Raw genomic sequence first — 9,717 nt, forward strand, 5'->3', positions numbered from 1 at the left:
TGCTTCCCTGGCTTTTCTCCTGTGAGGATTGCAGGAGTGTGGGTCATGAGGATATGGACTCTGTTTAGTCTGTGGGTTTCCATGCATAAATGCCAGAAGGGGAGTTACCTCCTTGTCCACCCCAAAGCTCCTACACTGGGGAAATGTTTATCCCACAGAATGTCTTGGTCACCAACTTCCTTGCTGGGCGCCCAGGGCACAGAGGCAGGAGCCCCCCGTGGGGTGTTGTCTCTCCCAGATCAGTGGAGGTCACCAGCCTGTTCCCCCTGAGGCTTTTTCCATTGACTGCAGGTGGAAAAGCAGCTGGCCATGGATTACCTTTGCCTGCTTTGACTCTTTGACTTTCTTTGTTTTGAAGTTGAAGCCTGAGAAACAGATCAAGTCTGGAAGTCTTCTGGATCTCTTTCGGAAGAAGCACCTCCGGAAGGTGACTTTAATCATGTCGTGTGCCTGGTAAGACATTCCCTGCTTCCCTCTTTCCATACTTCAAGGTGAAGAAAAGAAGGGATTGATAGTCATTCACCTTGTGGGTTTTGAGTGTTATTGATGGTTGTCTCTGTTTAAGGTGCTTTGTGGTTTGTGGGATAGGTTATAGCATTTCCTCCTTTGGAAGTCCCATGGTATTCCTATGGTTTTACATCCCCTTGGAAGTGCTGTGGCTTGGTCAAAACGTCACTGGAGATCAATATTGCATTTCCTCATAGCTAATAGATGTGCTCAGAGCCACTCTGCCTTGATTTCAGGTTTGTGAACAGCTTTGTCTACTACGGGCTGAGTCTGAATGTGACAAATTTTGGCCTGGACATTTACCTGACCCAGCTTGCCTTTGGAGCAGTGGAAATCCCAGCCCGTGTTGGTTGTATCTTCACTCTGCAGTGGTTCGGGAGGAGGAAGACCCAGACTGTTCTCCTGCTGCTGAGTGGCCTGGTGTGTCTGATCATCACTGGCATCCCTGAAGGTGAACGGCCTCATTCCGTGCTGAGAGGACACTCTCTGGGACAGGGAGCCACAGAGCCCCAGCCCTTCCCTTGCTGGTGCAGGTCCTGTCCTCCCAGCCAGGCTGGATTACATTCCCTGGTGCCACGGCCATGTGGGACTTGGTTAATGCCCTAGGGACCATTCCAATCAGCAAACTTGTGCTTACCAATCATTAAAGCAGAGGGTAGAACTGAGCCCAGTAGGCCACTTGTCAGCAGAGCTGTCCTCTGGGAAAATTAGTACCTGGGGAGGTGAGATGATGGATGCAGAGTGTGCTGAAGGTGCCACGAGGCCAGAGCTGCTCAGTCCATGCTCAGGCACTGCCGGAGGCGATGGTCCCTGCAGGTGACACAGTTGTCACTGTGCATCCCCAGTGGCCATCTGTGAGCGGTGCTGAGCCCTCCCTCATCCCATAGCAGTGATCTCTCCTCCCTCCCTCAGACCAGCCCGTGGCAACCACCGTCCTGGCCACCGTTGGCAAGTTTGCTGCCTCAGCCTCCTTCTCCACCTCCTACGTCTACACGGCAGAGCTCTTCCCCACGGTCGTCAGGTGAGGTCTCCCCACACACCAGGGCTTCCCTCTGCCACGGCTGGCGGTGCTGATGGCTCAGGTCGTCCCCATGGCCACGCCCAGTCCCAGAGTGGCCTGGGGTGGCCGGTCCCTGCCCAGCCCCCCCGCTGCCCCTCGCTCCCCAGGCAGACCGGCGTGGGGCTGTGCTCGATGTCGGCGCGGGTGGCCGGGGTCCTGGCCCCGCTGGTCCGGCTCCTGGGGCAGTACCACCGGGCCATCCCCATGGCCATCTTTGGGAGTGCCCCCGTGCTGGGGGGGCTGCTCTGTGTCCTGCTGCCTGAGACCCGCGGCACGGAGCTGCCGGATGACACGGAGGACGGCCAAACCCCGGCTGAGGTGGGTACCTGGTGCTGCCCCTCGGGCGGGGACACGGGGTGCCAGCACATTGCATGGGCTGGGGGGGTTCTCAGAGGGGCTACAGGGGTGGGAGGGCAGGCAGTGGGACTTTCCCACTGTGGAGGGAGGGGAGGGGACCCCATAACCCTGTCCATGGTTGTCATCCCTTCATTCCTGCCCGCGGGATAGAATGGCTGGTGCTCCACTTGTCTCTCTCTGCCCTGCTCATGGAAGGGCTGGTGCCTCGTAGCCACGTCCTCTGGATTTCACCCTCTCATAACTCCCACCCCCATTTCCCATGGGATCAGGTGGAATTGCACTCCAATGCAGTTTGTTGCCCTGCTGGGAGAAGGGTGTCCACAGGCACCCAGAGATCAAGGCGGGATTAGGATTCAGGTTGCTGAAGGCTGCTTGTCTCGGGGACAGCTGCCATCAGCTCACGGTGCACTTTTCTTAGCTTTTACACCATTTTACACCCTTTCTCCTTTCATTAGGTCTGCGAAAATGGCACCAGCAGCTCTGAGAACGGACAGGTGAAAGGAAAGGATGGTGTCCAAGTCAATGAGTGCACGAAGACCACTTACTTCTAGCTGGGTCTGCAGGTGTCTGTAGCTGAAGGCAGCCCGGTGCTGTGTGGGCACTGAGGACAGGCAGGGTCTGCACCACAGGACAGCAGCACCACTCAGGCCATCACTGCCAGTTCTTGGCTTTCCTTGTCCTTTTTGCCTTCCTGTATCTCCCTCTATAGCTTGTCCTCAGGCACTGCATCCTGTCACTGGTGTCCGGCAGTGCTCCCGCTGGAGAAAATCGGGTGCTTTTCGTTTAAGGGAAAAAAAAGGAAGAAATCAAAACCCAGAATGGGGACGTTTTTTCTCTTCATTTTTTCCTGTCTTGTCTCCAGGAAGGTGAGACTGTAAACTCTGTCCAGTGAGACACCTGAATTGAACAGAGTTGCAAGAGAGAACTGTGCTCACTAACAGGAGAGCTGGAGCAGATGCAGCACTGAGAACATTCTCACTCTTGCAAAAAGGAGTGATTTATCTTGACTGTCTAGCAAGGTCATCCCTCTCTCTCACAAAAACACTCCTTTTTATTTTTTAAAATTTGAGATACTCAGCTGAGAAAGAAAAAATGGCGTGATGGAAGAAACAGCAAGCAGGCAACAAGGACATCTAACAGGCAGATGAATTCTCACCTTAGTGATGGTGGCTTTGAATTGATGCCTGTTGTGGTGCTTTGGGCATGGGAAATGGTGTTGTTGGGCAGCAGTGTAGGACCAAATTAATTTGTCCATTTCAGGAAACTGAGATGTTGTGGCAGTTGGGCTCTTAGAAGAAAGTGCAAATCTTTCTGGGAAATATCAGGTTTTCCTACTCTATTTTAGTCTATTCCTTCTTGGTGGATCCTTCTGTCTTTAAATGATTTAGGACCACTTTTGCCTCATATTGTGAAGAAAAAACAGGTGTTTTTCCTGTGCTTCCCTTTCTCTTATTTTCTGTCCCTCAAGATAACTTTCTTTTCCCATTGGTTTGGTACAGATCAAGCGTGGAAGTTGCACATGGTGGTGCTCCATCTTTGCCTGTACAGCTCAAAGGCTATTTTCTGGTAGTGTCAAGAAGCTTTTAAACCAGAATATTTTTCTCTCTGTTGTCATGCCTGTGTGTTTTCCATGGACCAAAGTACCTCATGGATATGCAGTTTGATATAGACAGAGTTTTGTATAAAATTGGTGCCATGTGACAATGTCCTGCCAGGAGGGACTGGCTGTGGTGCCCTCTTCTCTCTGGGACTGCTTTTCAGAGGATGTGCTGTGGTGCTCCTCTGCAGTGCCCTGAGAATAGAGGAGCTCAGTCCTTTGCCCAAGGGCACTCTTTCCTTGGAAAAGGCTGTGGGCTGCCTCCTTCAGGCTTTTGTGGAAAACAAGGCATTGAATGTAAAGGCTGGGGAAAGAGCTTGGAGCCAAATGTACAGTTACTGAGGGAACCACGACTTCTTTTGGGAATTGTGCTCTGAGATTCTCTGTTTTAGCTCATTTCATAAATAAAGGCATCCAAGCAGAGCTGATGCACTTCTGCTTCCATATCATTCGTGCCTCCAGTAGGCTGAAGATCCATTTAATTGGATCCCAGAGTGGTTTGGGTTGGTGGGGACCTTAAAGACCATCCAGTTGTCAAAGCCCCGTCCAACCAAGCTGTGGCTGGAGGGCTCTGGGATGGTGCTGAAGGTCCCAGTGCTGAGCACATGCCAGAGACTCCATGAAGGGTTTGCTAAGACATATCAATTAGTGTCCAAGCCTTCTTAAGGCCCTCCTGTATCAGACATGGGAGCGAGGCCCTGCTCCTGCTCTTACACCCTCACTTAGGCCTCTCTGTATTTCAGGTCACAACCTCTTGACCTCCATTTCCCCTTTGGAGGAGACCCAAATTCATGCATCAGAGCCTCCCCACTGCTGAGGAAGCTGGTCAGGCAGACCCAGAGGTATTTCAGGCACGGAGGGGCAGCAGAGCCTGGCCTGGCCCTGTTCCCTGATGGGAGCTGTGGGGCGGAGCAGCTCCTGTTGCCAGGGGAGCCCCACAAGGACCACAGAGATAATCAGGACACCCTTAGTGTCAGTGACACCAGCCAACTGTGAGGCAACCCTGACTCCTGGCTGTGGGGCAGAGGTGTCAGGATCCTTGATCTTCCCTTTTATCTAGAGGACATTGCCCTCTCCTTTCATGCGATCCCCTGCTGGGAAACTGCAGGTCTATGCGCAGAGCAAAGTTTGCAGAAAGGGACCCAGCAGGGAATGGCTGAGGAGGGGAGGAGATGAGCATTTAAGCTGCTCTCCTGAGTCTGGGCAAGGAGCCATAGAATCCTAAGTTCACTTATGTTGGAAAAGACCTTTAAGGCCATTGAGACCAGCCATCAGCCCAGCACTGCCAGGTCCACCACTAAACCACATCCCTAAGTGACACATCTACATGTCTTTTAGATACCGCTAGGGTTTTTTACTCCACCATTGCCCTGGACAGCCCATTCCAGTGCTTGACAACCCTTTTGGAGAAGAATTTTTTCCTAATATCCAATCTAAATTGATACAACTTGAGACCACTTCCTCTTGCCCTGTTACTTGGGAGAAGTGACTGACCCTTTCCTTGCTACACCCTGCTTTCAGGTAGTTGTAGGGAGCAATAAGGTGCCCCCTGAGCCTCCTTTTCTCCAGGCTGAGCCCCCCCAGCTCCCTCAGCTGCTCCTCATCAGACTTATGCTCCGGACCCTTTCCAGCTCTGTTGCCAAAGCTCAGATCTTGGAAGCGCCCCATCTCCAGCCATGACCAGGTTACATGTGACTGTGGGGTGATTTTGTGCACCAGAGCCAAGGCACAAAATGAAAATCACCTTCAAGGCACATCTGGCCTGCACTTGGGACACCCTGGCCTTCAAAACACCACTTACTACAGCACAAAGTGATAGAAACAAAAGGATGCATCAAACCTTTGTGACAAGACTCCTTCTTCAACCAAGAGTAGTGATGTTGTTTGAGGAGATGACTTCATGAAAGGACTCCAAATATGTTCTCTGCTTGCAAACAAGTTAGTACAGGAGAGGAGCTCACTCTTCTCTTTCTTTTCATGACAGTAGATGACACTAAAAAGTCATGACTCAGCTGTCATCAGCCAACCAAGCTCACTATTAAAGGCTGACCATGATGAGGAAAGCTGCCCAGATGCCCACACAGTTTAATTGACATCAAATTGCAGTGTACTCCAGACAATTCAGAAAGCTTCCACAGCTGCTGAAAATAAATACAGGTTGTTAGTCAGAAGGCTTTGAAAAAAGTCCTTATTGGACTCAGTCATTCTGCTTTAACACTCTGCTTCTGCATTGTTTGTGGCTGATGGAAATAAAACACATTTCCATCTGCGTGCTAAATTACAGACTTAACGATTTCTGTGTAGAAAACACTCCAGAGCCAAGAGCAGTTACAAAGGCCAACTGTGAAACAAAAAAATAAGAGTCAACACCATTTATTATTCACATATTGCATTATGAGTGTCTCTTATCAAACTCAGAGGATAATTTATATTATTCATGTAGAAACTCAACTTCAACACCACAGAGAAAGAAAAGCTAAATACGTGTGTGACGGGGTTTCAGTGACATCCTGATCAAACGTGGGGGTGAGGAGGTGCCGGCCCAGGCCGTTAGTGCAGCAGGGACACAGCCCGGCGCCCGCTTGCCCAGTACAACCACTCTGCTGGCGATTCTTTATTGCTGTAAAACACGACAGGGATGGTTCCACGGGTACCAGTTAGCGAAGGACTGGGAAAACACGTCAGGAGGACTCTCTGCGCAGCCAGGCATGGCAGAACTGGGCTTGAGGAACAGTCTGAAGCGCGTGTTTCCCAAACACAGGGTGACACAGATCTCCTCTCCCTCTGACCACGGGTATTGTGTTCATCATCTGAAAGACCAGTTTCCAGGCAGCAGTGCCTCCCTGACCTGCTTCAAAAAAACCTGAATCCAACTAGACCTTTAGTGTGTGCCTGTCCAATCATAGCTCGATCTCTGAGGACCTGGAGTTGTCCTTCTCCAAATCTGCTTCATCCTCTCTGATGTCTGCCTTAAAAAACTCTTCAGTCTTCTTGTTCTGAAAACAAGAAGGAAAGAGGAAGAGTCAATACGGTTTTCATCCTTGTTTCTGGTATTTTTTCCTTTACCTGAAATTTGCACCTTTGGATGTTTTTTTTTCCTTAAATTCCGAGCTCCTCGTACCCACCTCAGCTGGGGTTTGGCCCTTCCCCGTGTCATCCGGCAGGTCGGCGCCGCGGGTCTCAGGCAGCAGGATGCAGGTCAGTGACACAAGCACGGGGATGCTCCCGAAGATGGCCATGGGGATGGCCCGGTGATACTGGTTCAGGGGGATGATCAGCGGGGCCAGGATCCCGGCCACCCTCGCCACGGTGGAGCACAGCCCCACGCCGGTCTGCCTGGGGGAGCGAGGGGCAGTGGGAGATGTGGGCAGGGATCAGCATCCCCTGGGACTGAGGGTGGCCGTGGGGACAGCTGGGCTCTTGTCCCATCCCCACCACCAGCCATGCCAGAGGGAAGCTCAGATGTTTTGGGAGACCTCACCTGACGACCGTGGGGAAGAGCTCTGCGGAGTAGACGTAGGAGGTGGAGAAAGCGGCCGTGGCTGTGAACTTGCCGATGATGGCCAGGACGGTGATGGCCACGGGCTGGTCTGAGGGGAGGAGGAGACACCACCACTTTGACCTCCAAACTCTCTCCAGTATGTTTTCTTGGGACACCCCTTTCTAATGGACTTACCAAGCAAATCTTGGCAGGTCGAGGACAAAACCCAACCCTTTGGAAATTGTCCCTAGCATACCATTACCTGGCAAATATCCTCTGGAAAGCTGGCAAAGAGAACCCAGATTAGTCCTGAGTTCTTGGGCATTCCCTAAATCTGCAACTGATGTGAGCTACTGATCCACTGCAGGTGTTTGAGGGAGTGCTTGGTTGGAAATACCACATCCCTGAGCTTGAAAGCATCATGCAGCCCCTCTCTTTTCTTCCCAGTCTTACTCCCAGCAGCAGGGGTGAGGGTGTGGACTGCAGCAATGTGGCACAAACAGATGTGGAGGGTGGGCATTTGTTTTTTTCTGTTCATCTAAAGAAGGGAAAAGCAGTGGATTTTAAAACACCTCGTCTGCTACACCTTTCTGCCAGGAGGTGCTGGAGGTGATGGCTGGTGGACATTGCCTGCCAAGGGCCAGGAGCTTTGGAAAGATCAGGCACAGCCCTGAAGGAGAAGAAACTGAAGCTGAGGGGGAACCAGCACATTGGGAATGCAGTTCCCTGGCCTGTGGCACTCAAGGCAGCTCAGCCCCTGGGAGAGAGCTGTGGCCAGCCGGGCTGGGAGGATGGGTCTCAACAAGGATAGGGATCACTGGGGCTCTGTCCAGCTCTGCTCATGGGTTGGGAAGAGGTTATTCACCTTCAGGAAGGCCAGTGAGGATGAGACACATCAGGCCAGATAGCATCAGGAACATGGCCTGCATTTTCTTCCTCCCAAACCACTCCAGCAGGAAAATGAGGAAAACTCGAGCTGGAAACTCCACGGCCCCAAAGGCCAGCTGTGTCAGGTAGATGTCCAGACCAAAACCTGTCACGCTAAGGCTCAGTCCATAGTAGACAATGCTGTCTGCAAACCTGAAATTCAAGTAAAGTGGAATAAAACATGTCACCAGATGGTTTTATGTGGGCTTAACATCAAAAATTAGGATGGTTATACCACACACAACTTATTTAAACTCTCAACAACCTCTGTTTTGCTTCTTGTCACCACCTGTGACGGTTCTGTGGGATGTAGTTACATGAGATAAAGCAGAATGGATCCCCATATGGTCAGCAACTTCTAGACTGAACCCAAAACTTCTAGGTAGGCATAAAACTACTCCAAGGCATAGGGATCACCAAAATCTGGAATTACTCAAGCCTTTCTAACAAAACCCACAAAAAGTATAATGAATAATCATCTTCTCCCCATGGCCAGGCATGGTAAATCTGGTCCAGGACAGGGAGACAGAATGACAGCAGATAAAAAAATATATGTATATATGACCACCAAAATCACATGAAGTGAATTTACAGTTCTTGTCAACTATCAATGCCTTATTTTCTTTTACCTAGGAGTTTGGAAAGAGGGGAGCAGGGAATGTCTTACCAGATGCACGACATGATTAAAGTCACCTTCCGGAGGTGCTTCTTCCGAAAGAGATCCAGAAGGCTTACAGGCTTGGTTTGTTTCTCAGGCTTCAACTTCAAAACAAAGAAAGTCAAAGAGTCAAAGCAGGCAAAGGTAACCCATGGCCAGCTGCTTTCCCATCTGCAATCAATGGAAAGCCTCAGGGGGACAGGCTGGTGACCTCCACTGATCTGGGAGAGACAACACCCCACGGGGGGCTCCTGCCTCTGTGCCCTGGGCGCCCAGCAAGGAAGTTGGTGACCAAGACATTCTGTGGGATAAACATTTCCCCAGTGTAGGAGCTTTGGGGTGGGCAAGCAGGTAACTCCCCTTCTGGCATTTATGCATGGAAACCCACAGACTAAACAGAGTCCATATCCTCATGACCCACACTCCTGCAATCCTCACAGGAGAAAAGCCAGGGAAGCATTTCAGTCCCTTCCATAGCCCAAAGGGGACTCCAGGAAGCTCCAGGCTGAGCCTCAGCAGAAGCTGTGCCTCTGCCCTGACCTTGTCTGTGTCCATCGCAGCTGGAGCTGGAGTCACTCCCAGTGCATCCCCAACTCATCCCCAGGGGACATGGAAAGATGCTGCTGGGCTGAGCTCAGCTCCAGGGGCCGTGCAAGCCCAAGAGCAGAGGGAAGTCTGTGCAGACAAGCCGCGGTTCCCTGTGCCCGGACAGGTACCTGCTCCAGGAGTCCTGCCGGGAGGCTGCGCTTGTTGGTGGCCGCCGCCTTCTGAAGGAGCTTCTTGGCTTCCTCCATCCTGCCTTTTGTCACCAGCCACCGAGCTGACTCTGGGAGCACCCTGCCGAGGAGGGGAGCTCAGCACAGGCTGCTCTGACCCCCAGACTTCCCCCACAGCCCTCTTCTGTCACCACATCCTGCAAGCAGTGAGCATCCCATGGGAGGGATGGGTCTAAGTGCCCTACATTTGGGCTCCAAAGGCCACGTTTGATGACCTGAAGCAAAGCAGCTGCTGGTCTCAGCAGTCCAGTGCCTCAGGGAGATGTGCTGAGCTCTGTAGAAGCTCCTCCAGCATCTGCACTGATGGGAAAGACCCATCCTGGTGCTGAGCTGCTGCTGCCTCCTCACTTCCAC

The 9,717-nt window shown here is 51.8% G+C and overlaps 2 protein-coding genes across 4 annotated transcripts in view; one reads left to right on the forward strand and one right to left on the reverse strand.

Moving 5' to 3' along the window:
• LOC113973416 (solute carrier family 22 member 13-like) overlaps positions 1-3,946 on the forward strand; it is a 7,331-nt gene extending 3,385 nt beyond the window's left edge. Inside the window, exons 6-10 of one of the 3 annotated variants that reach the window (XM_027695480.1) lie at positions 359-453; positions 744-958; positions 1,420-1,528; positions 1,649-1,885; positions 2,380-3,946. In XM_027695480.1, coding sequence (XP_027551281.1) covers positions 359-453; positions 744-958; positions 1,420-1,528; positions 1,649-1,885; positions 2,380-2,422 — 699 coding nt within the window. In that variant the 3' untranslated portion in view covers positions 2,423-3,946. The remainder of the gene's footprint in view (positions 1-358; positions 454-743; positions 959-1,419; positions 1,529-1,648; positions 1,886-2,379) is intronic. The other 2 variants (XM_027695479.1, XM_027695481.1) reach the window with 2 other exon arrangements.
• Positions 3,947-5,780: 1,834 nt separating this feature from the next.
• Positions 5,781-9,717, reverse strand: part of LOC113973431 (solute carrier family 22 member 13-like) — a 4,502-nt gene continuing 565 nt past the window's right edge. The window contains exons 2-7 of the mRNA XM_027695515.1: positions 9,304-9,424; positions 8,597-8,691; positions 7,868-8,082; positions 7,003-7,111; positions 6,647-6,857; positions 5,781-6,517 (exon numbers count right to left, since the gene is read on the reverse strand). Coding sequence (XP_027551316.1) covers positions 6,422-6,517; positions 6,647-6,857; positions 7,003-7,111; positions 7,868-8,082; positions 8,597-8,691; positions 9,304-9,424 — 847 coding nt within the window. The 3' untranslated portion in view covers positions 5,781-6,421. The remainder of the gene's footprint in view (positions 6,518-6,646; positions 6,858-7,002; positions 7,112-7,867; positions 8,083-8,596; positions 8,692-9,303; positions 9,425-9,717) is intronic.

The sequence above is a fragment of the Neopelma chrysocephalum genome, unplaced genomic scaffold (assembly GCF_003984885.1).
Source record: "Neopelma chrysocephalum unplaced genomic scaffold, ASM398488v2 Primary Assembly neopelma1_101, whole genome shotgun sequence".
NCBI lineage: Eukaryota > Metazoa > Chordata > Aves > Passeriformes > Pipridae > Neopelma > Neopelma chrysocephalum.